Source organism: Petromyzon marinus, chromosome 11 (assembly GCF_048934315.1).
Source record: "Petromyzon marinus isolate PM22_M1 ecotype Great Lakes invasive population chromosome 11, UKy_Petmar_22M1.pri1.0, whole genome shotgun sequence".
In the NCBI taxonomy this organism is placed as follows: Eukaryota; Metazoa; Chordata; class Hyperoartia; order Petromyzontiformes; family Petromyzontidae; genus Petromyzon; species Petromyzon marinus.
Window position 1 is genome coordinate 10,196,194 of NC_133677.1, and position 26,007 is coordinate 10,222,200.

A 26,007-nucleotide genomic window follows, 5' to 3' on the forward strand; every position below is an offset into this window, starting at 1 on the left:
AGCTCAGTGAAGTGGCTTATCACGTGGACATTTGTAGCAGCCAAATGCTCTAAGCGCACGTCACTAAATGTGGCGAGTAAAACCGGAGGACCCGGAGAAAAATCCACGCGATCCCGACTATTTACCAAACAAGGCAGTTAACATTCGCCCACCGTGGTGCCCCTGTCCTCACAATGTAGCGACTGACGTCACATGCAATGGACGTGCTAATAGCCCTGCCCCTGGCCCTGCTTGTCCCTGAGCCACATTCAGATGTCTTGTGAGGCCTCTGATCCCAAGTTTCGTTGTGGCTTCATTTGGCAAATTTCCAGTGGGGGAAACAACCTGCACCGTGAGGACCCCGAAGCTGGCTTGGACGTGCCAGTGGAACAGCTTTAACAGTGGCCACAGATAGGCGTATCGTTATTCTGGGTGTCATGGGCATGGTGCAGCTCTGATATTTAAATAATAATAATAATAACCTTTTCATGGTGCCAATATGCAAATAAGGTCCAAGTATCTCCATGCTCAAAAGAGAAAAATGGGATGGTGGCCGTATCCACTGGCAACTTTAGGCCAGTGATGAATAATCCACATTCATATGGTGGTTATAGTGTATGTATAGTATTTTTTTTTCAACACCACATAGCATTACTAATTTTATCCAACCGGATGGAGTGATGGTCAGCTTACTCCTGAACAGAATTTTAAATCACAATCTTCTGACTGTAGGTTGGATTATCTATCCGTTCTCAATGTGTCGATTTATCGATAACATTGATTACTATGTTCTTGGTTCTTTCGGTAAAGTCACGTAGAAGGGGAACAATAAAATAATAAAAATAGAAAATAACAAGAAAATGTTCTTGTTGTGGTTTTCACACCTGATGATGATGATTGCTTGTGTTGCAGTCGAAACGTCGTGAGAATTTTATTGTTTTCTATTTTTATTATTTTATTGTTCCCCTTCTACGTGACTTTACCGAAAGAACCAAGAATATGAATCCCTACAGTCACGAAAGTTTTAAATCAAAATTGATTACTATGCTCATAATACACACATTGAATTATGCATGTGAGAATTGATTTATTCAATGCATGCAAAAAAATATGCCCATGTTACATGGTAGGCTAAAGAAACAAAAAATCCAGCCAATGAGACACACCAAATGAGAAACTGTATAAATTAGATGGAAAAATAGACGAAAAATTATGAAATTTTGGATTAATTCGCGAACACAATATGCCTGAATGTATGGGTATAAATCCTTACATGCCTACTTGCCAGCTGCCTTTACACACGGGAGACTACGCCACAGTTAGTTCTACAAATGTATGGCCAGTTGAGTCAAATGTACTCTGAAGGCAAACATAACAGTGTTATTTCTGCTTAGGCGCACATTTCATTAATCCTCAGGCTTTGGCTGGCCAGCTACAAACAAAATCTAATGGTGCACATAATGCAGAGATTAATGGGGTACACGCTGATCGCCATCACCATCACCATCACCGCCCCTTCTCCGTTGATGTGGCCCTGCAGACGGTGCTGAGGCTGTGCCAGTCACGGCTTCAGAACGAGTCGTCCGCCAGCGTTTGCCGCCACCTCTCAGCCACGGGACGCCGGGTCCTGTCCATCGAGTCCATCAACACGGCCTCCGGTGACTCAGCACTGACCGCCTCTTCTGCAGCGAAGGCCATGCCGTGTGCCATGTTACACTTAACGCTGACGCCACTCAATGCAAGGGTCAACACACGTGGGGGGGGGGGGGGGGGGGGGGGATCAGCCTAGTTGTTGATGGTTCTTAGAAAAAGCACACAGTCGCGAATACGTGACATGAGAGTTAATTGGTCGAACCATTCAATCAGCATCAGCATCATCGGCCACAGTCAATTGACTGTGGGATGAAGGTCTCCCCAAGTCACAACGATCTCTCACAATTCACCTGGCACCCGCACACGAGATTATTTGATCACTTCTGTCACATAATGATTCCTTACGAGGTGTATTTTTACAAGCGCTCCCTCTTTTCGCTTGATATATCCCCAGTCTAATTTTTCTACAACTGAATTTAATGTCATTAATATTTAATTTAAAAACATGGGTAACCGGCTCGATTAATTCCAAAGCCTATTGCCATTCATATTCCTCAGGACCAATTTGTCTCAACAAGTTGGACTGGTATTCTTAGTTTTTTCGGTAAAGTCACGTTGAAGAGAAACAACAAAATATATATAAAACAACAAAAAATTCTCACGACGTTTCGACCATAACTCAAACGGTCATCATCAGGTGTGTTGGTTTGCATAAATTTCTTTTTAAAACGGCACATTTATTTATTTATAAAAAAAAAACGTTGGTGTCACGCGCAGCGATTGGCAGTTTGCCCAGGACTAGTCCATCTATTTTTTTGAAAAGAGGAGGGGGGAGACGAAATTTTTTATAATGTATGCTGTCTGAAAGCCACTGTAAGCGTGAACAATCAATCAAGAACTGAAATGATTTATCAAATCTTTCCAATGATTGCTAAGATAGAATCCATCTTCTCGGTTGAAATTGTCTCTGTGCTTGTATATGTGGATAGCCTCATGAACGAATCTCTCATGGAAGCCAGATGGCTTACAAAGAACCTCCGTCTTGGAAAAGTCAATGGCATGTGAGCCTACTGAATTAGAACAATGATCTGCTATGGCCGAGGTGTTGGTCCTACCGTGTTTAAGGTCTGCTTTATGTTCACGAATGCGGTCCGAGACATGGCGTTTGGTTTCTCCAATGTAACTACTACCACAGAGGCAACTTAGTTTGTAGACACCAGGGTATTGTATGTCCGGAATCACATCTTTTACAGACGGAACCAGATCACGGATTTTATGTAATGTGTTGAAACGGACCTGGATCTTGTGTTTATTCAAGATTTTGGAGATCTTTTTTGTGATCCCAGCAATGTAGGGTAAAGTGATGGTTTTGGACTGGAATCAGATTTTTTTTTATTTAGACTGTAGGAGGAATCCGATGAGCTATGAAGCTCTTTTTCACAGATGTCCAGTATGGGTGGGTCAGCAAATTACAACAGCAAACAATACAACAACACAATAGCAGTGCAAGAAGAGAAAAATGGTAAGCATGTCACTAAAATAAATAAATGCGTAATCTATACATTTATTATATAAGTCCGATCTATCAAGATTGGGCAAAAACAACATCGAAACAGTCCCAGACCACGCCAAGCTAACACATAGTGCACCAATAGGCATGGCCTGCTGAAACAGCACGACTGGGTGATCTGGTATTATGAGTAAGAGCCATCTACAATGCGTACGCAGGAAGTTACTTTTCCGACTCTAGTAGAAACACATATACGTCTCTCCAAGAAAATGTTATCAATTTATCAACGTAATCTTTATATGAGAGCATAACATCATACGCTCGCATCTGCGGAGCAGTTGATCTAACTTTGACAGCAGTCATGGGTTCTGTGTTTTTCGCAACGGTCTTGTCACAGCACGGCATTACTCTGAAAGCAGAACATTGGATTGTCAGTGCCAGTGCCTTAACAGACGATAGAACATTGCATTATGCAATTAGTTCTCTAACAGCAGCTGACTCAAAGCATATTACCACTCCTCTGTGCTCGTGCTTTGCAAGAGCAGTGGTTGCTAGCTACGTAAAGCCTGATTGTGTTCGACAAGACGAACTGTGCATGGTGAAAACTCCGCGGCAAATTCAGATTTTTGTTGGATTTCGTGCTGAGATGTGCAACTTCACAATCTCTGTGCGCCTGGTTAGGACACGGGGTACGGAGCAATGCTCATTGCTCATGCCGCGGCTGCTTATTAGCCGTGCCCAGCACGACAGGACCCTTGGGGCCTGTCACCTACTGCCTGCCACCCACCCACGTTATTGATGAGTTGGAATAAAGTTATTGCAAATAGCACTTGTGCGCTTGCCCGACTCATCGGACAATCTCTGTCCTCTGTTGAGTGGGACAATGTCTTTGTGTCTAGCATCTGCAGATGGAATATGATTCATTCACACGTCCTTATGCACCCTTACTACATCTCTAGAATTCCCTTTGTGAGCCTGTAAACAAAAAATATCGCCAACCTTTGACATTAAAACCGCCATTTAAGAAAAATACATATATTAAGGTTTCGGGCTGTGGCCTCCGAAGAACTGTTTATTGTTTGACCGTCTTTATGTTTATTGTTATAAGGCAGTGTTAATGTTGAGGGTGATGAGATTGTGTTTGCTTATTTATGTAGTCCCTTATTTATTTTCCTTAGTTGTCATTCCCTTGCTAGTTTTGTCCAGCAATTGTAGCGCAAATCAATAATGTAGAATATAACTTTTCTTATTAGCTGCGTTGCTGCAGGTCTTCAGGAAGTTTGACAAAGGTCGATACATTGCACACAGGCTGATGTTGTTTTGACATTGTTCGTGACTATTTAAAATAAAATCTATAATTTTGAACTGCTCTTTACCGAAAAAACCAAAGAGCAGTTCAAAATTATGGATTTTATTTTAAATAGTCACGAACAATGTCAAAACAACATCAGCCTGTGTGCAATGTATCGACCTTTGTCAAACTTCCTGAAGACCTGCAGCAACGCAGCTAATAAGAAAATTAAAATTATGTAATTTTATTTTTATTATTTCTACGTGACTTTACCGAAAAAAAACAAAGAGTAATTCCTGCAGTCACGAAAGCAACCAAACAAATTTTGAACTGATTGAATGAATAAATAAATGAATTTGAATTAACCCTCGCTGGTCTTTTTACAACAGATAGCGGTGGAGACTCCTGGCGTTTGACATTCAATGAAAGGAACCCAGCCGACGGATCGTCCAGCACAGAAGACCTCAGCTTTGATAGAATGGTTCACAACGCAGCACCAGCCAAAGCGAAGGCAGACAAGGATGACAGGGGAAGTCTGCAGGATCCCAGCACGAAACCGCAGGGTGAGACAGGTCCTCAGAAGAAGAAAGAGGACGGCAAGCCAGAGTGCAGCAAACGTCACTGTAAAGAGTTGTTGGGGTTGTTTGATCTCGTTCCATTGTCTGAAGGGGCACAGCCACACGTGGAGGCTGCTGGAGCCACAGTTTGTTCTCCGCTCAAACGGCGGCTTCTGCCCAAAATCCCCGTCGAAGCATTCCCGAAAATGCAGCAGCAGCAGCAGAGTCTCGTTCATGCGTCCGCACTCGACGGCAAGGAGAACTTTGCCGTCGACTTTTGCGCCCGAGGCACAAAATCAAGCCGCGCCGCTGTGCCGGATGAATTGACGATGAAACCCGCCGCGAGGCACTTGTTTAAAGTGCACTCGCTCGACGAGCAGGTGAGCGAGAGCTTTCGGTCCGTCGCCGACTCGGACAAAGCATCGGGCTCGGCCGCCGATGGCCAGGGGGCGACGCGCACGTCCGGCACGGCCACCAGGATTGTGAAGCGCTGCCGGTCGTTGGATTCGCCATACGACGGCGAGAGGGCCGACCGGCTGACCAGGAGCAGCCCTGTGAGACAGCGCAACCTCCGGGTGGGCGGGCAGCTCACGTACTGGCCAACGCTGGTGGACAAGCGGCGGCTGGAGGACAGCGATCCCACGCTGCGAGCGGGGAAAGGAGATGACCGCATTGGCAGCGGCTCCGCAGCGAGAAACGCCGACGCTGTCAGCAGTTCACAATTGCAAAGACGCAGAGAGAGCATCGAGGTACATATGGCCATTCACATGCAATCAAATCAAGAGCTCTCCACCTTATTTACCATCCATCCATTTCTGTCTTTCTTGTTTGTTTGTGTTGGCGTGTCGGTGTATGTGTGTGTTTGCATCATACTTCAGTCAATAACTTTTTTAATTGGGTCTACAAACCCCGTTATCTTCAAGTGGCTTTGGTAGCTCAGTGGGATAAAGCTCCATTATCAGGGCTCGGGGCCTGGAATCTCTGGGGCCTCAAGTTCAAATCCATCCTCGGAATGAATTATTGAAACCCTGTTGTGCTCCACTGACTGTTCATTTCCATGCACTCCGAGTTTGACAGTCCTTGCGTGAGCCCACGCCTCTAACGCATTCCACAATACGATACCTCTCAATAAATGTGTGGTGGCGAGCCTGGCATTGTGCGATTAATACCAAGGTGCTTACATAGCAGCGGGAGATAACGCAGATCTGCATGGCTCTTTCCCATTTCCACGTGGGAGTTGCTATTGTGTAAAGGAGCTTCGCTTTCATGGTAATAAACAAAGACCCCCCACCAATGACAGCATGCACACTCCCCAGACTCCCACACACGGCGTATTCCCAAATACACCATTAAAATAATGACGGTAGCTTGGTGAGCCGTAGTGTTTTTCGATGTGCACTGGTACATGGGGTAAGGCAGCTATTTTATTTCGTCAGCCCCTCTGAAGCAACTCATTGAAATTGGTTTGTTCTTTCTTGACAGGCCATGTGCTGGGATTTAAGAGCCATTCTTTAAGTGTTGACCACATCGTGCTGCTAATGGTGAATAGGTTTCGAATAAACAAAAAAAAGTGAGAGTTTCCTTATTGAAAGTTTCTGACTAAAGTTTGCGGCCCATTCGTTAACCCAAATTCGCTGAGAGTAAAGAAAATGCGGGAACGATAAAACTGTTTGCGTTAGAATTTGGAAATTGCAAATTGTAATTAAGTGAGAAAAAACATGGGTAATGCGTTCAGAAATTAGCAGGAGAGGGTAAGAGAGATGCGACAAAGTGGTAAGGGACACAATTTTACGCGGCACGATGAAGAAAGGCGAGTTACATGAGTAGCATTCGGGGCTCCAAGTTGTGGAGGCAACAAAGTCCGTCTCGGGTTCTCCAGTCTCAGGTGCCACGTCCAGCTGGACTAATTGATCATTTGCTTTGGTTCTTTCGGTAAAGTCACGTAGAATGAGAATAAAGTAATAAATTAATAAAATAAAATAACACAATAAAATTCTCACGACGTTTCGGCCACATCACAAGTGGCCTTCTTGTGGCCGAAACGTCGTGAGAATTTTACTGTGTTATTTTATTTTATTAATTTATTATTTTATTCTCATTCTACGTGACTTTACCGAAAGAACCAAAGAAGATGAATCCTTGCAGTCACGAAAGCTTTAAATCGAAATTTAATTGATCATTGAAAGGCAGTGTGGTGATTGGTGGTGGCAGCGGCGAGCTCCACCAGACCGGTTCTTCTAGCAATCCTGTCTGATGGAGAAAGCGTTTATCAGTGGGTCTCTATGTGGGTCAATGCGTCCTCTACGTAAATAAGTCTATGGGTGAATCTACATGTCTCTGTGTGAGTCTTTTGGGTCTCTGTGAGTCTATGGGTTTTTTTTTCCTGAGCCAAATGATGGGTTCTCTATGTGAGAACGTGCTGATGATTAATCCACTGCCAGTGAAATCCAGTTTCTTTTAATGAACCCACCTGTGCATGTCAGCGAAGGCAGACTGTTGCCAGCGCAATTTAGAGCCAAGCACCGCCACTTATGAACTGGTTGACAGATTGAATTCCTGTACATGAGGGATTTCAGAAGAGTGGTGATCATAAACGTGCCCAGAGAAAAGGCAAAAGAGCAACTACGTATGGAGATGCAAATACATAGTTGTATGGCAAACGGAGTGAGAAAAGAATGAAGATTGAGGTTGTGAAATGTTTAAAGGCATTTAATTTAGCAGGCTCATTGAAAACGTTGTGTTTCATTTCGCAATAACAAAGGTTGCAACAGTGTTTTAAATTATTAATAACCACCATTGTTAAATGGGCTTCAGTGCATACCTGACAATACTGCCCTCTACTGTGAGGGGTTTTATCTGTTTTGGGTGCTTGTGCACCACTTTCAATGCAGCAGCATCACCAAATAACGCATTGCGTAACAGTAATTTACAGTCCTCTGTTAATCCACACTATATCCGTCATGGGATCATCCTTCATCACTTTCGTTTTTGTGGTTTGGTGACTCCACTTGCCACTGATGTTCACCATGGCTGGAAATCAAACCCAGCTAGCCAGGTTTATATCCCCAATGCACTAACCACGACGTCACTTATTCACCCCATGGTAAAGCAATCATCATCATCAGCAGCACAGCGCAATGTTGACACTATTGTGATGGTAGTTGGCCTTCATGTATGCGAATGGCAGAACAAGTTCTAGTGAGATGGTGTGTGTGTGCGCTCGCTAGTTTGCGCGTGGGTGTATTGTGGGCGTGAAGAGTCTGCCTTTTTTAAACGGATTAAGCAAACGGGAGTACAAATACATCTGGGCCTGTTGATGCATGACCAGTTCTCACTTTGCTTGGAGCAGGACGATGCTATCCTGATTGTCTCTTTGCCAGCACATGCTGCACAATGCAGCGCTGTGTTCACACACCACACACACGCCACCGCACTGCGAGTAGTAACATCCTCCTCGGGCAAGTGCCCGTGTAATGAAATGTGTCGTCGTCGGCGTCGGCGTCGTCGCTGATATTGTTTGTCCATCTCCGTGCATGGAATTCGTTGTCCGCGGTGGCAAGGAGGTGTCTCTGGGAGCCGTGCTGGCCGGGTGGGGCAAGCCGTTGGGGGAGCAGCTGCTGTGGTGTGTTTGCCGGGAGGCGGCCTTGACCCTGCAGGGAAACAAGCAGTTACCAGGTGAGGCAACCCTGATTAACAACCTAAGCCGGGACCTGATGGACTTTCACGTCGTCTAGTTTTACTTCATTGTTGCAGTTTCTCTTTCGGACGGCATTTGCAAAAGCCACTGAACAAATGTGAACACGCGTGCGTGTGTGTGTGTGTTGAGTTCGACAAATTCATTCGATGGCATCAGGAGTTGTTTGATGGTGCAGCGCTCTAAGGTGACACACGTCAAGGCCGTAATTATAATATATATTCAAATATGCTCAAAATGTCCCCCCCCCCAATATATTGCTATAAAATAGATTTATGTTTACAGTATATGATTGTGGTTATGGTTGTACTTTATTAATCCCTAATCTCTGGCCATTACATACAATGAAACAAGAAAAGGTAAAAAATAAAAAAACAGAGCAATGTAATACAATACACTATTAGCATTATTGTTTAAAAAATAAATAAAAAGTCCATCCTATGTGTTAGTGAATTTTTTTAAATATTTTAGGCAGGAAATTATTTTCTAATTTAGATTTTTTATCTGGGGGTGGACCCCCAGACGCCCTGAAAGATTTGGTCCCCCCCAATGTTGACTCCATGGCTGCGGCCTTGACACACGTACAGCCCGATTGCGAGTCCACTGCTGGATGAGCGCCTCCCCATGCATTGCGGGGCGTGAGGAATTATAGGACCAGACTTCACCACGCTGGGCAGTGGGAGTTGGTGAAGGTCAGAGAGGAGTGCGGAACGATGGATTTTTCTGCACTGCCCTCTACTGCCCACAACGCCTATAGCACCTGGGTCTTGCACATGGTGTGACATCCATACAAGCACTGTCTGGCTCAACTATGCTTAGCTTCTAAGATCTTACTAAAAGCAATAACCCAACATCCCGAGCACCTAGTAAACATGCAATGTTTGGCCAAACGGCAGTTGACTTTGCGCCAACGTTCACCAAATATCGCATGTTTATTGGGCAGGGCCAATCTTGAAAACACTCTTGACATTCAATTGAGATGTCCATACGTTGGCAAAGTATTATTAATATCAAATGGAGAGTAACATGCGTTTGTGAAACCACCTATTTGATTGTTAACAAGTGGACATTAACACCTCAATTAATGTATTTTACCCTGTTGTAAAATCAATTTGTCCACGTGACACACGTGCTTGTTATTTTAAGCCAAAACCCAATATAGGGCAGACATTATCTCTAAAGCTTCAAGTACGAGGCACAATGTACATGTAGGCATATTGACCATGTTCTGCCCGGTGGAGTTAGTGACAAAACATAAATAGTGTGCGTTAGCATGCGGAAATGGGCAATCGGTAAACATGTTAATCCCCGTCCATAGTATTTATTGGTTCAATTATTGGCACACATGTTAAGAATTAATGGCAGTGATTGAACAATAACTTCACTGTACGAATGTGCTTTTTTTCCTCTCCCGAACACTTTTTAAACAGTCTACGTGTCTGTGGACACACTGCTCATACAGACGCAGGGGACTGCCACCTTTTGCCCTCCACCAGGTGGGTCCGTGTAAATTATCCTCGACTCTCCCCCCATGATCGAAACCAATTGTTCGTAACCTTTCACCCCCCACCAGCCCTCTCAACTCTCTGCTTACCCCTCTCCTAGCCCAATTAACTCTCCCCGTACCCCCCACTGGTCATATCAACTCTCCGCGTACCCCCCACTAGCCCAATGACCTCTTTGCGTATCCCTCTACTAGCCCAATAAGCTCTCCGTGTACCCCCAATTGGTCCTATCAACTCTCCTCCTACCCTCACTCTTCATGTACCCCTTCACCAGCATGTCCTGCAAGTTAACTAATACATATATTTTTTAATAAATTGGCAATTAATTAGCATCGAATACATTGGGTTGACACGTAATAACATAATAGCAAATAACTAGAGATGTACAATTAAATATTTGCACTTTCATAAAACAACGAAAATGCTCCTGAACCGTTTAAGCCGAGTCACTACGAAGCAGAGAGGAGAAGGCTGGAGAGGTGTTCTGACGTAAATATTTTTAGTGTATGTGTAAAATGTGAACACGAATATGATGAAATATGAGAGAAAGAGAGAGAGAGAGCACTTGCAGAACACATTTAAAACGGAGACACCTGAGTGCACGGGTTCGCCAAATTCCATGTAACCGACTTCATGTGAGGGCGTTGCGGTGGCTAGGAGATGTTAACTGCCTCGCCTGGTATGCAGGAGGCCGTGGGTTCGATCCCGACCCTGACGATGGCTGCTGCTGTATATTTGGAGTTTGAGTGTCTCTTTAATCATCATCATCATCATCATCACGGCGGCTAGGAGATGTTAACTGCCTCGCCCGGTATGCAGGAGGCCGTGGGTTCGATCCCGAACCTGACACCTGCTGCTGTATATTTGGAGTTTGTATGTTCTCCCCGTAGTGGCGTGCATTTTTCTGCCGGTATTCTGATTTTTTTCCCTCCAAATTTAGAAACGTGTGTTCCGAGTACTTGTGGCTAGGTCGCCTCAAAAATTTAGATTAGTAGGCCTTACCGAGTAACGTAAAAATAATGTAGTTTATAGCTTTAGGAATGCTCATGCACACGCGCTGAGCAACACTCCTCAGTCCCGTGATCACCGTCATTCCTTCATATTTCTCGCATACCCCCCTTGAGATGCATTGAGATTTAGATTACTTTGGTGCTATAAATGTCCAAATGATAAGCCACTTTCTTGTGCCTTGTCGCTTCTGAAAAACAAGTTAACACCTCAGTGGGCTTTGCCTGGTAGGATGGGGATGGTTTAGTTTTATCTGTTTGTGTTTGGCCGATTTGTTTACCTTTTCATGCACTTTGTGTTTGTGTACTGTTTGTTGTTGTAACATTCTTACCCGCCCCTACTGTACATCTTTGAAAAGGAGCTTTATAGCTCATCGGATTCCTCCAGTGTAAATATTATGATTTTGATGTTCCGCGTAAACCCCAGAGGTACGCATACCACGGGCTGGGAACCGCTACTCTTCAACGCCCTGTTTGTCTTTTTTTTTACTGCACACAGTGTGATGGAGTCATTTATCGCTTTGTATTCAACGCAGGAAATGTGCAAGCTTTCTATCTCGCTCCCGAGTTACAGGACAACGGGCTGCTTTCCGAAAAGGTAATAAAAACACCCCCTTACTTGGCTTCGATTTGTTTACGCTCGTTGCTTGGATATCCCTCTGGGCTTTCTTGACGTCATTCTCGGGGTGAACGAGCACTGACAAAGAGGTAAGCCAATTTCCTCCTCCTTTAACTTCATGGCAAATGCTGAGAGTGAACTGACCAGAAAATATGTTTACACACGGTTCGCTCAGCGTGTCTTTTACCAAATTACTTATTTTGGATATTAAATGGCAGAGGTTCACAGAACTTGTTATTAAGCACGCACTCCTGCACACCCATTGGCACGTGTTGCAGTGGGCCGTAACAGAATGCATCTACGCCAAACAACTTGAAAGCTGAAAAGCTTTGCGGCGGACTTAGTCTACGGCGACTGTGTTTGACTTATAGTTTATCGTTGATATATATAACAGCAGGACATATTAAAATGCCATAACGAACCACGTTGTAGCTAAAGTGCCCTGCCATCTCTTTCGTATGCAGTCTTGTGTGTATGGCTTGGCTGCTACTCTGTGGTCTGCGGCCAAGTGCAACTTGGCTGCCTGTCAGAAGCTGAAGCTGAGCGGGCCCTTCAAGCAGCTGTTGTTGAGCATGGCCAAAAATCAACCCCAGGACAGGCCCTCGCTGGCCCATATCATAAAGGTGCCAAGTTCTACACCTTTCGACATATTGTGCCTCTGTGTGGCGTGAAAGGGAGGGTGGGTGATTGGATGATGTTTTGTGTAGCTCTGTGTGGCGTGGAAGGGAGGGTGGGTGATTGGATGATGTTTAGTGTACCTCTGTGTGGCGTGGGAGGGAGGGTGGGTGATTGGATGATGTTTTGTGTACCTCTGTGTGGCGTGGAAGGGAGGGTGGGTGATTTGATGATGTTTTGTGTGCTAAACCTGCCCTGAACGTGACCCCATAGGTCCCCTCAGCCACAAGTGACCTGGGCATAATGGCCACTTCATTTATACAATTTTAATTGCATCACTTAAGGCAATTTGTCGTCTTCTTACTTTGGATTCAGCAGTGGCTTTCTTCGTTCTTTATTTCAAGGCTCATAACGTACTAGGTGTACCGGTTGCAATGTGTAAACTTTAGTAACTGGAGAAACGAATGTGGCATGGGCATTGTGCTGGGCCTACATACCACCCCACTTTGCCTGTGCACCCTTAGTAGCTACTCACAAATCCGTACTTGCCCCTCCGGTCCATGAGGCTGAACAAGAGAGCTGTGTTCCATTTGTCGCCCGTGTGTTAATGTGTGCTCGGTTTGTGCTTAGTGGTTAAATGGTCTAGATGCTAGCACATATTGACTGCATTCGTGACATGCACATGCTCGCCACCTACAATTAGTGGCAGTTCTGTTAGCGTGTGTGTGTCATAGTGGACACGGGTGGATGTGGATGTCAACACCAGCGATGAGGAGTCAAAGGTGATATAGGCATCACTGTGTTCTTCTGCTGTACAGTGTGAGCCATAATAGGTGCACAATGACAGCATTTGAGTCAACTTGTTAGCTTGGCTGAGAGACGGGACATTGCCCCAACAGTCTGTTAAGGCTATAACGGGCGATCCTTGACTTTGCGTGAGAGCGTGTCTGCATTGTTTCGTATACTGCATGTTGATCTGAAAATGTTATTATATCAGACATTCCTTTGTAAGTTTCTAAGAGTACAGTAATATTTTTAATGTTCATAATGTTTTCTGAGTGTCACACAATATTTACAGTATAACAGTACACTACATGAAAACACCAAGTACTCAGCTATACTGTATCACACACTCATGAAATGCATAATTGCAATAAAATATGCTTCGTTATTTAATACCATGCCGATTCTGCGCCTAGTAATATAATCTGACACCTTTACTTGTTACGAAACGGTCATGAAATGTACGTGTTTCTTGTTTTGGGAGTATTTTAGCATCGCATTGTGTTCCCATTCCCAGGCATCCAGCGACTATCAGGATAAGCGAGGGATATCGTCCCGTGAGACGTGTGCTTTTTTGCGCAGTCGGACACTGCAAACCCAGGTACAGAAAGCATTGTGTTGTTATTGTTGTCAGCATCAGTCTGTAGCTTCCCGCTGATGGGTTAAGGGGTGCCACGGTGGCTAGGAGATGTTAACTACCTCGCCTGGTGTGCAGGAGCTCTTGGGTTCGATCCCGACCCTGATGCCTGTATATTTTGGAGTTTGCATGTTGTCGCCCGCGGTCGGGTGGATTTTTCTCCAGGTCCTCCGGTTTTTCACTCAACATTTAGAATGAACGTGCGTTTAAAGTGTTTGGCTCTAATACATTTCCATGTGATAAGCCACTTAGTTTGGCAATCACTTGTGACCAGGTCGCTTCTGAAAAAGAGCTATATAGCTCAGTGGGATTTACCTGATAAAATAAAAAAATAGTTTAGTTTAGAAGACTTTCCCCATTTTCCAATTATTTCTTTCCTTGTAACTGTGAAATCGCCCTTGCGGCAGGCCCCATATGGCAGTTGTCTGCTCCACTTGTAATAATTATATACTGTATAGATATGAAACAAACTTGGCTTTATCTTAAATAGTCTAAAATTAGAGCTTGTGCTTATCATACTGTAACCTTTTATTATGTATTAATTGCTCATGCAGAAAGCCCTGGTGAAAGCATTTTTTGGGATCCTTCACCAGATTTGGCTTCTGTGTTTGTTCTCATGAAAAGGACAACAACAACGGACTAAAGTCGATAGTTAGTTCCCCCGCGGGGAAAAAAACCCCCGCTGAAATATTGTGTCATTTCATCTCTGACAGCCTTGTGGTTGTTTTGTTGTTCAGCGGAATGTTTAAAAAGCTAAGTTGTAAAGCCTCCTTTATCATTTTCCATTACACTAGGCACTTGTCTAAACTGAATATTTTCAGTTTTCTTATTTTTGAAAAGACTACTTTTGATACTGAGTATGTATTGACCTGATGAATAACTCGGTGATGCACTCTTAATATACCAAATACGGGCTTCTTTTTAAAATTTGAGCAATATTCTTTTGATGTTGAGGATGAGAAACATTTGGCATATTTTTAACTCGGATTGGTCTAATAGCTTTAATGTTGGCTGGGCGACTATATCTGATGTGCTCTTGAAACACATAACTCTATATTTCATTTCTGGAGAGACGAGGAATCCCACTCCTCTATGCGTACTGTCAACTCCCCCTCTCTACTGAGATTGAAATAAGAAAGTGACAAATACATACATATGAGAAGGGAAGTCAGACAATGAAAACTCTGCTTTCACCAAAGTTATTCGCAGCGACGTTTTCTCAGCAAATTTTATTAGAGAACTATAAATGGAGGGAATACTGTATTTCATCTCAGATTTGCTGATGACATTGTAATTGTTCATTGCGAGACCCTGAAAGATGGCGTAACGGCTTGGGGAGACCTTTATCAGATTTAACCTTTAAGCGTTTTTACTTTTTACCCAAAAACATGTCTTTAAATGGATATAAAGCAACCATATAATTAAGCATTTTGCTTAAAGGTAATTTAACATATGTATTTTTTGTTCATATTGTGGCCTGAAATTATATGGTGCGCTGTAAAACCTCTGTACTTTTCCTATCTGATGTATGCGAATAATTTTACTTAAGAAACGAACGTGACATTTTATTTTCCCAGCACTGGATGATTTTCTTTTATTAAACCATGTATCATCAGTTGCACCATCAGAATAGTTATTGCATTACTGTGTTAATGTGTCTTGCCCTTTTTTGTTTTCTATGCAAGGGAAATACCAGTTGATATTTCAGATTAATTCACTTGGAGTAATAAAAATAATTCTCTTGTTTCAGAAACAATGTGCAGCAGAGGCTCAGAAGTCACTGCAGCCCCAAATGCCAACACAGAGCGTTTCTGAATGCACCAAGCACACTGCCGACACCAACACAAAGAAGCCCGCCACAGAGAATATGCAGCTCATTACCAAAACATCACCGACAAAATCAGGTTGGAATTTGCATTTTTCAAATGTTCATTGGGTTTTTTTAATTTGAATGTTTGTGTAATCTCTTTAGTTATTCACATTTGCATTGGTACGCATATCAAAACATTTCGCCCTATGGGTTTTCAACCTTTTATAGAAGTAGGTTTTAATTCATTCATGTATTCAAAATCGACAGCCTTGTCATCCAGTAGGTCATCAGAAATCATGTCTACTATTTTGTTTGTAAACAATAAGCAGATGTCGACAGAGCAACATTTCTGCCATTCAGCTTTTTTTTCCCCCATTCGTGACGAAAAATGAGAAGCCCTTTTAAATAGAGGAAGCTCTTCTGTTCAACGCCGACGCTGGTTTGAGTTGCCCCTATGCTGAGCACAGTGTTTTCGCATCCCAGGCTTCGTCCCGATCTCAGCCGAGGCGAGGCTAACGGCCGTGAAGGGCCCCGTCCCCAACGAGGGTAGCCCTGGCAAGCTTCCCACGGCCTTCACGTCCACCGCCACGCACTTCAAGCCCATCGTCCTCCGCCGGGAAACGACCAGGCGAGCAAACTCCCCCGGCGCGAATCACAGACGGCCGTTTTTGCACGCCGCTCGCACCAACATTGACACAATTGGAAACTTTCGATTTAAAGCTTTCGTGACTGCAGGAATTCATATTCTTGGTTCTTTCGGTAAAGTCACGTAGAAGGGAAATAATAAAATAATAAACATGAAAAATAAAATTATAATGACGTTTCGACTGCAACACAAGCAATCATCATCATCAGGTGTAAAAAACCACAGCAAGAAAATTTGAAGAAAAAAAACGCCACTTTTTAAAAATGTTCTTGCTGTGGTTTTTCACACCTGATGATGATTGCTTGTGTTGCAATCGAAACGTCGTGAGAATTGTATTGTTTTATTTTTATTATTTTATTATTTCCCTTCTACGTGACTTAACCGAAAGAACCAAGAATACAATTGGAAACATCGATAGCGGTATTACCACCCCCTACTGGCAGAATATTATAATTATTTGTTGGGTCTTTCACGTAGATAAGTTCAAAGAAGATATAAAAAAAACTACGACGTTTCGATCGCAACACAAGCGGTCGTCATCAGGAAATATTATAATTCATTAATGTTATTATGAAGACAAATTTCAGTAGAAATTACTAGATGACTATGTTTTTCTTCCAGTACAAATTACTGTTAGCCTGGCTGTATAGAGTTTGGCAACTATTCAGCCACTTTATTTATAATTCTACAATTAAATTGTACATGTGTTTACACATATAATCAAAGTATTGTATGTACATGTGTAAATAGCAGTATTCTGCAAAGTTTTTGTGTAATATGCAAAACATATATAAAACCGGCAATTAACTCATGCACGTTTACACCTGGTATTGCAGGAGCCCTGAAGGATGTGTTGCAAAAATCTCAGGAGATAAACAGGCGATAAAAACTGTAAACAAAGAAGTCACGCAGAGGCAGTCGGGAATTGCCACTGGCGAGGCAGAGGACGGCACGGGGAACTCGCTGGGCTCTGTTGCGGCAGACTGCCGAGGTGACACCTTGAGCGCCACCGTCTCGCCAGATAGCGGGTCACCTGATTCCACAAAGCAAAGTGCGGACGCCTCCTCCGGCAACAAGAAGATGCTGCGCTCCGACTCCAGCGATAGCGCAACGGATTCCTCGTCCCCCAATTCGAACGCCAGCTTCAGCTTGGACCAGATCCTGGCCGCGGGCACCCAAGTGCCAAATTTTATGCTCCAACAGGATCCAATCACGGGGCTCTTCACACTCGTTCCTGTCATCCTGCCCAGTCAGACACAGTCGCATCTGGCTCATAGCGTGCCTTCGGTGCTCTTCAAATGGCCCGCGCAGATTGACGTAAAGAGTTCCAACCAGGCAGCAGTCGCCATCTCCGGGCGCACTCAAGCGGAAAGAAAGCCCGATTCGCTGTTTTGCGCTCCCCTGGAGCTCACAGCAGCGCCCCACGTAATTAGCCGGGGTGTGTCGAATTCGTCGTCGCAGGGCACACCGACGTCCGTCGACTCGGAGGGCCTTAGTTTGCCGTCGTCGGCGCTGTCCTCGCCAGCTTCCCTGCAGAAAGCCTCGCCGTGGTGCTCCGCACCGGAGGCGGACATTAGCGGCCCGCTGCGAAGAGTTAACCTTCTGATCCGTGAGGAGTTTGCTTTCGATGGCTACATGGAGAACGGGGTAGAGGATCTGGCTGTGGGTGAGTGAACCCTGCGGTGTCTCCTCGTGGTGTGCGTATTCAGGAAACGATTATCAGCGTGGTACCCACTGCATAATTTTTCTACGTGTTGTTTCACTCAATAATGCATTCTTACTCTTTGCATGCATGCAGTGATGTGGCTACGGCATTCAGAATTGTGAATAGAAACTCAAAGTCAAATTCTCCCCTCTCAAACGTGAACGTGCAATGAGGCAGTACCCATCTCTCTTGGTGGCCGTGAGCCGGTGATGGAAATTCTACATTCCCACGACCAAGGGTCGTCTATTTATAGGATGTCCACTGGTTACTTACCACAGTGTAGCACTCACTGTGTTCATGTCAGTGGAACAATAGACTCGGTTATCTGCTGACCGGGATTTGAACTTGCGTCCTGCCGATCGTGACTTCAGCGCACAAGTCATAATGTGACCTTTATCGTTTTAACACTTCCACTGCCACTGTACTAACTTTAAACCTACAAATATGTCCTGCCAAAAATGCAGATAATTAGATGATAATCAAAAAAATGTCCAAATGTGAGCTGTGAAAAAAGTTTTACAGGAATTATCAAATAGCATTTTCCATTTTTTTAATAAATACTTTTAATCATATACATATACCAGCCATTGCAAACATTTTACTTTGCCCATAGTTTCAGGGGTACAGGTAAAAATAAGTTGCCTCACTTATGTAATATATTGAACAGGAAACATTTAAGTGTGAAATTTCCACATTGAACAATTGTTAGCCACCTGCTTATTTTGCCGAGTTGCTGAGGCCAGTATTTTAATGAGTGTGCCTGTCAATCACTGTTCCTTCACTGTGGCTGTACATGTTGAATTCAAATATGATTTCCTATTGCCATTATTTTAATACCTGGTGGCCGACTGTGGTGCTAGCCACACCACTCCTCAAATATACAGGGTGTTTCAAAAAGATGGAACCAATTTCAAAGATATAGCGATTTCAAATCGGGTCCATCTTTTTAAAAAAAAAACACTGTATATACATTTATGACGATGAATTCACAGAATGTGTGGGGCTACAATGAGTGCTAGTGCAACCGAGTTGGTTACTTTGTTTCAGTTCCATACAGGTGGCCCTCAATTCCTGCCTACGTTGCACACTAGCATTGCTCCTTGCAATCTTTAATGTGGCCTGGGCCTCCCCCAAGGCAACTAGCTAAAACTGATTACCGGTGCAATGTGTGAATGCCAGCAATGGAGAGAAAGGATGGCCAAGCATTGTGCTGACCACATAATCTCTTTGTATGCGTGCGCACATCTATCTATGTTGAACTTCACACCGTATGTAGCCCACCGTGCTAATTGGAGGTGCGAAAAGTATGTATAGTGTATTTGTGTAATGGGGAATGGAAGTGCATTTTTCAGCACACTGCACTCTGAACTTGGCAACCTGAGTTTCATTTCTGGCCACAGCTAACATCAGTGGCGAGTGATTTCTAAACTGGTCCTGGGCCTCCCTTAGGTCGCCTCAGCCTTAAAGTAGTACCTGGTGTGTAAATATCGCGAGGAAGACAAAGGTGGCATGGTTTGGGTCTGGCCATAACACCCCTCATGCTCCATGCAACGTGATGGGTGTTCACACATCGAATTTGCGCCAACAGTCTATTAATGGCCATAACATTTGTCTTTGTGTTAGTGTAGATGGGGAGGACTTGGTGAAACTTTGAATTTTATTTTACTTGCGTGCACGTGCGTGTGTGCAAATTTAGTTCATTCCAAATTAATACTTTAATATTTCCCATTATCTCGTTAAAGTGTCTTCCTTTCATGATCATCCCAATGTTCCTTGTAAAAAAAATAATATATATCATGAGGCTGACTACTTAAATTATTAAATGTAATTGAATTCCAATGGAATGAGCCATGCTCACTAGCTCAAGACTAGGGCTGTGGCGATATCATTTTTGACGATGGAATATAATTAAATATATTTTTCATATGACTATAATCGCGATATCAGTTTTCCAATCATCTAGTTGCGCATTATTTATTTATTATATTATTGTTGTGCTTTGCTATACTTATACCATTAGATATAAGTAATCCTTCATAGCTCTTAAATTGCAGTTCAACAAACAAAGGCTTACAGTAAGTTATTCTCATCATCACAATATGTAACTCATATAATGTGCTCACTGTCAGTTGCACAAAAATAATAAATTACTCCTGAAATCATGATGTATAATAAATGTCATGCCCTCAGTTACTATCAAAAATAACATGTCGCAACAATATAATGGATAATAGTAAATTATTTACAACTTTAATCGAGTTTGTTAGTTCCCGAGTATTTTGCAAGGAAATAAAATGCTTAAGATTAAAATGAGCGACGATAATCACGAAAAAGGAATGTTTTTTTTTTAAAAACGGACGAAGCAATCATCATGGATTGAAATATCGTACAATCTACCGTTATATTGCCTGACCCTACTTGAGATTTCACGAACCTGTTTAACTCGATTATTGATTCACGTGTGCAATGCATGCTGGGATACTTACGATTCCTGTCATTTCTGCCGGCTCTGTGTTGACAGCTGAGTACATCATGTCGCTGAAGGGTCTCAAGTTTCCGACCTTCTGCAGTGCAGTCTCAGAGAAATTCAGCGACCTTTACTGGGATGAGACACTTTTGGAAAACCTGTACGAGGCCGTGAGCGGGCAGCCGCCTCCTACTCCTGACAGGTACGGCTAATTAAGACGTAACGGTGCAGAGCTGTCAGGAAAAAAGGTTACAGTACTATAACTTGTAAAAAAAAAACTTCACATTTTACTTTCTCTGTTATGACAGCATTGGTTTAATGCTCCCTTTTGTATTAAAGTACAAGCTGCAATCATTTCTTTTTTTGCCATTTTAGATTATATAGCAAAGATGATTAAATGTTCACGTAATGTTCCCTTAAAATCGCATTCCCTTTTACCAGTCAATTCACATGCTCGTACATATATTACAGAGTGGACTTAACGATGTCATACTGAACAAGCTGTTTGTAAAACATGGATATTTTTGACAGCTTTTACAAGAGAGTAATGGCACGTGACACAAGTGATAAAAGTGAGTCGCAGAAGGACATTGTAACCGTTGTTGAAAACAAGAGCTGATAGGCGGCTACTTGAAAACAAGAGCTGGTAGGGGGCTACTTTTTCATTGCCTGACATAAAAGGCAATGTAGAAGTGCAATTTTGCAGCTCGTTGCAAAGGTGCTCGGTTTAGCCCAAGTAGCCACCCTGGTGAATGGCGTTGCCTATTGATACGCACAGCCAGTGACCACCCTGGTGAATGGTGTTGACTATTGATACACACCGCCAGTGGTCACTCTGGTGAATGGTGTTGACTATTGATACCCACCGCCAGTGGTCACCCTGGTGAATGGTGTTGACTATTGATACACACCGCCAGTGGTCACCCTGGTGAATGGTGTTGACTATTGATACCCACCGCCAGTGGTCACCCTGGTGAATGGTGTTGACTATTGATACCCACCGCCAGTGGTCACCCTGATGAATTGTGTTGACTATTGATACCCACCGCCAGTGGTCACCCTGGTGAATGGTGTTGACTATTGATACCCACCGCCAGTGGTCACCCTGGTGAATGGTGTTGACTATTGATACGCACGGCCAGTGGTCACCCTGGTGAATGGTGTTGACTATTGATACCCACCGCCAGTGGTCACCCTGGTGAATGGTGTTGACTATTGATACCCACCGCCAGTGGTCACCCTGGTGAATGGTGTTGACTATTGATACCCACCGCCAGTGGTCACCCTGATGAATGGTGTTGACTATTGATACCCACCGCCAGTGGTCACCCTGGTGAATGGTGTTGACTATTGATACCCACCGCCAGTGGTCACCCTGGTGAATGGTGTTGACTATTGATACCCACCGCCAGTGGTCACCCTGATGAATGGTGTTGACTATTGATACGCACGGCCAGTGACCACCCTGGTGAATGGTGTTGACTATTGATACCCACCGCCAGTGGTCACTCTGGTGAATGGTGTTGACTATTGATACCCACCGCCAGTGGTCACCCTGATGAATGGTGTTGACTATTGATACACACCGCCAGTGGTCACCCTGGTGAATGGTGTTGACTATTGATACGCACGGCCAGTGACCACCCTGGTGAATGGTGTTGACTATTGATACACCACCAGTGGTCACCCTGGTGAATGGTGTTGACTATTGATACCCACCGCCAGTGACCACCCTGGTGAATGGTGTTGACTATTGATACGCACGGCCAGTGACCACCCTGGTGAATGGTGTTGACTATTGATACACCACCAGTGGTCACCCTGGTGAATGGTGTTGACTATTGATACACACCGCCAGTGACCACCCTGGTGAATGGTGTTGACTATTGATACGCATAGCATCGTTCGCAGGGCCTGTGATACTGTTCGATCAGGCCATGTGTACCCATGTCACTGTCCAAATTGAGCATTTTTGCGAAATTGCTCGCAAATTTCTTGATTTGGTAATACCACATAACAACATCGTCTTCCTCCTTACTGGCAGACTATACTCGTCTGTGAAACAGCACCTCTGTTATATCCTTGGTTAAAATACCAAATGTCCAGAACTCGTATTCATTCAATTATATTGTTGTAAGTAGTCAAAAATATACGTAAACATCTGAAAGAATCTTCATGGTAGTCCTCCAAGATATCTGTCCTCCAAGATGCATCCATGTGTCCAACAGCAATGCCTGTGCCCAATAGGTGCCATTCTTCTCCGTTTGCAGAGATGTCCATCTGAAGAAACGCTTCTACTTTGTACCACCACATTTTTGCAAATACATTATCTTTTCAGTGAGAATTGCTTATTCGTTGCTTGTCACAGCAAGCACAAGAGCATTCAGTTCTAAAGGTTTTCAACCAGTATTATATGCCATGAGTGTTTATGACTTCATATAATATCCACACAAAAATTGTTCCCGGTTGATTTTTTCACATTACCATTTTGATGATGCCACAACTCAATTCATGCTGCCCTTGTTCATATTTCTGTGTTGATTTTACATAAACTTCTCACAGCAGATTTATATGTAATGAATTTTCAAAACCATCACTGGTTCAAAGCGCTCTCACATCTGCAAACATGCTCCTTAGCATGTGCGCTTCATACCTGTGTAGTTGTATCATAGACTATAACGATGATGGGTGTGTTGACTAACATCTCAATGAAATGCCTTTTTAAATAATTGATTGCTTGAGAACATTTTAGAGCAGTTGTTTTCTCTGTGGGCTGTATACAGATATCATAGAATCCTCTCGTGGGGATGCAGTAGATGCCAATGCTGCGTAAACTGCTCTAAAGTTGTGCCCAGGATTGGCGCCAGGTGGATAATGTGCATGGCCTCATAAATTGCTACCACCTGACTTAACTGGAGGGCCAAATTAAAACTTGTGCGTCTCTCCAATTTTAGCAGCGACTCCCATGACGACGTCCAACTATCGGCGCCGCTCTCTGCGACCTCCAGTGAAGATGGAGATGCGTTGGATGAAGATGAGGCTGATGGTGATGATAGCAGAGACGACGAGAATGTGATAAGGGGCATGGTGGAGAGAGAAACATTCCCAAGCCGTTACGTGCCTTCCTCTGTGAGCTACCAGCCAGTTCGGAGTAAGGATGCAAGTCACACAATGATGGAACACTCCCAGCTGAGTGAACCCGAAGGTACAATGTTGTTTATATATATACACACTGTACTGTAAAAGCCTACTAATTTCATCACATATATCTTAATGGACACTATGCTCGAGTTCGCTTTCTGGTCGTAGATAACACGAGAGACATGCGGATTTCCAAACCTCCACCACACCAACACACACTGACCGGTGCGATGAAGTATGGTCAAACCACCCTTATGACAAAAATCTGAGGAGGCCATCATTAAACAGTGGATTTACAAGGGGCTGCAAATTATGTTTAATACAATATCACTTCATATAAGTTAAGTTGAAAAAAATCGTCAAAAAAGAAAAACGAATCTTATCAAAAGTCATTACTCCAGTAATTAAACTTACTAAATGCACTAGATATATTTATGCAGCTCGCATAAATGTATGTTCAGTAGCCTATGTTATAGAATCACCATATTCGGTTTACAGGACTTGCAATCCGCAGGTCACCGGTTTGAACTCGCGGCGAGGCTGTTGAAACAATAGGCGAGTTTCTTAAACCCTTCTGCCCCTCTTAACCCAGTAATGTTAATAGCTACACCACAGTCGATCGGCATGTCAGGTGTGGTGGAGTAAAGTGTGAGTAATCCCACCACTTCCAAGATGTCTGAAAATACCCCCACGAGGTGCTCCCTAGAGCTTCCTCTCGTGCAGACCCTCGCGCCGGCAGTGGCGGGAGTAAGAAATTGCGGAGCTGCACCTTTGCCACCTCTACACTGTGTATGCAGTTTGCATGCACATATGTTCAGGTTATTTGCTGAAACTACATTGGCAGTGGTGCACAAGCGCAAATAACAAAAACTCAATAAGCTTGCCAGTAGCACTGCCTCATAAGAAAAAAAAAATATATGATAGGTGACGTTTCAGGCAATAGCCCCACTCAACTCACCTATTTTCCCAAAACATCACGTATTATTTATACATATTTATTTTCTCTTAAAATGCCACGGCGTTATTGACGAACGCGTTGAGTTATTTGGACACGTGTTCAGGAGCCTACGTAATGGAATTGCCACGTTGTATGTTGCCGTGTGCTCATTAAAAGGGAAATCCAATCACGCGTTGGCCCAAGTGACACCTGTGAGGAAGCCGACCGACGCACAAGCCGGCAATCCCACAGCCTCGCCCAGGGTGACCCCGCAGACAGAACGCAAGACAGGCCCTCCGCGTGACTTGCACAAGGCCGGTGCCTCTACAGACAGGGGTGAGCCATTTCACTCAGCACTGCCAGTCTGCATTATCGGGGCTACCGGATAGACTGATGATCGGCAAGCTTGCCACTTGGGGCCACTTTGCTCCGAGTCAATGATTCAATTGCTACTGTTGCACGGTTAAGTTCTGTTGGGAATACCTAATGCACTTGGTCTGTAATGAAGGGGGCAGTAATGAGCCGGTATCATCATTTACAAGAGTTGGTCATTGTATGCTTGTCTAATGTCCCTCATCTAATGACAACGTCTGGTATCCTTCCTACTAAAATGCTCAAATGGGCGTGGGGCAGTTGTGAATATTTATTAGTGCTATGGCTAAGGTCAATCTGATTTTATAGAGTTCGTAATGCATACATTTTTTTATTAAAGTACATTGCTGAATTCACTGCTGGTATTGTTTGATTATACTTCACCACCCTGGTCATTGCGATATAATTTTCCACGTATATCAGATGCAACCGGGAATCGAACTCAGGTCATCTGAACTAACCACAAATCCACATCTAAATGACATTAACCACAATTCAAATTTTAAAAAATTATTTGACTCTTGTGATCGTAGTCTCTCTTAAAAAAATGTACTATTCAAAGCAGTTTGCTATTAATTGGTTTTGTAAAGAGCAGCGATTATATTAGCCAAGACGGTACATATAGAACAGAAACTTCCTTAACTGTCACAACGATGCAAATTAAAATGCCGCATTTCTACGTTCTAATGAAAATGTAGGTATAACGTTCTCTTTTGGATGTTTTTTTCATTTAACCGTTTAATTGTACCCAAAAATAGAGAGCATTACACGGCGACAATTATATTACCACTTAGCAACAAATGCTCCCAGTCAAGCTTTGCTCCGTGGGAGGTCGCTCATTCTCCTGGGTTGCTCCCGTTGTCTGCAACTGGCAGCGGGTCCAAATTGTGTTGCATCGTGGCTTGGTAAAATTAAAGCCATGGAGGTTGGTTGGGGTAAGATCTGGTATATTTACTGTTTTTCCGGATATTTTATGTTTAGATGACGAATCTATGCTTCTTTTCGTGTTGCTAAGTAGTTTGGCAACGTGCACTTTTGTTCTGCCCTTTAGCACATGCTGCTTCATGTTGTTTTGTGACCTGAGTCTTATTTTTTTTGAAAGCTAACTTTGTAATATACTGTCATATGGTTTAAACTTT

The 26,007-nt window shown here is 43.6% G+C and overlaps 1 protein-coding gene across 2 annotated transcripts in view; it reads left to right on the forward strand.

The window, feature by feature from the left end:
- KNDC1 (kinase non-catalytic C-lobe domain containing 1) overlaps positions 1 to 26,007 on the forward strand; it is a 107,990-nt gene that overhangs the window by 56,102 nt on the left and 25,881 nt on the right. Inside the window, exons 6-18 of one of the 2 annotated variants that reach the window (XM_032952052.2) lie at positions 1,520 to 1,637; positions 4,763 to 5,679; positions 8,491 to 8,605; positions 10,055 to 10,120; positions 11,673 to 11,734; positions 12,220 to 12,378; positions 13,671 to 13,754; positions 15,541 to 15,694; positions 16,084 to 16,228; positions 17,083 to 17,912; positions 20,473 to 20,620; positions 23,373 to 23,623; positions 24,674 to 24,832. In XM_032952052.2, the coding sequence (XP_032807943.2) occupies positions 1,520 to 1,637; positions 4,763 to 5,679; positions 8,491 to 8,605; positions 10,055 to 10,120; positions 11,673 to 11,734; positions 12,220 to 12,378; positions 13,671 to 13,754; positions 15,541 to 15,694; positions 16,084 to 16,228; positions 17,083 to 17,912; positions 20,473 to 20,620; positions 23,373 to 23,623; positions 24,674 to 24,832 (3,208 nt within the window). The remainder of the gene's footprint in view (positions 1 to 1,519; positions 1,638 to 4,762; positions 5,680 to 8,490; positions 8,606 to 10,054; positions 10,121 to 11,672; positions 11,735 to 12,219; positions 12,379 to 13,670; positions 13,755 to 15,540; positions 15,695 to 16,083; positions 16,229 to 17,082; positions 17,913 to 20,472; positions 20,621 to 23,372; positions 23,624 to 24,673; positions 24,833 to 26,007) is intronic. The other variant, XM_076066366.1, reaches the window with a different exon arrangement.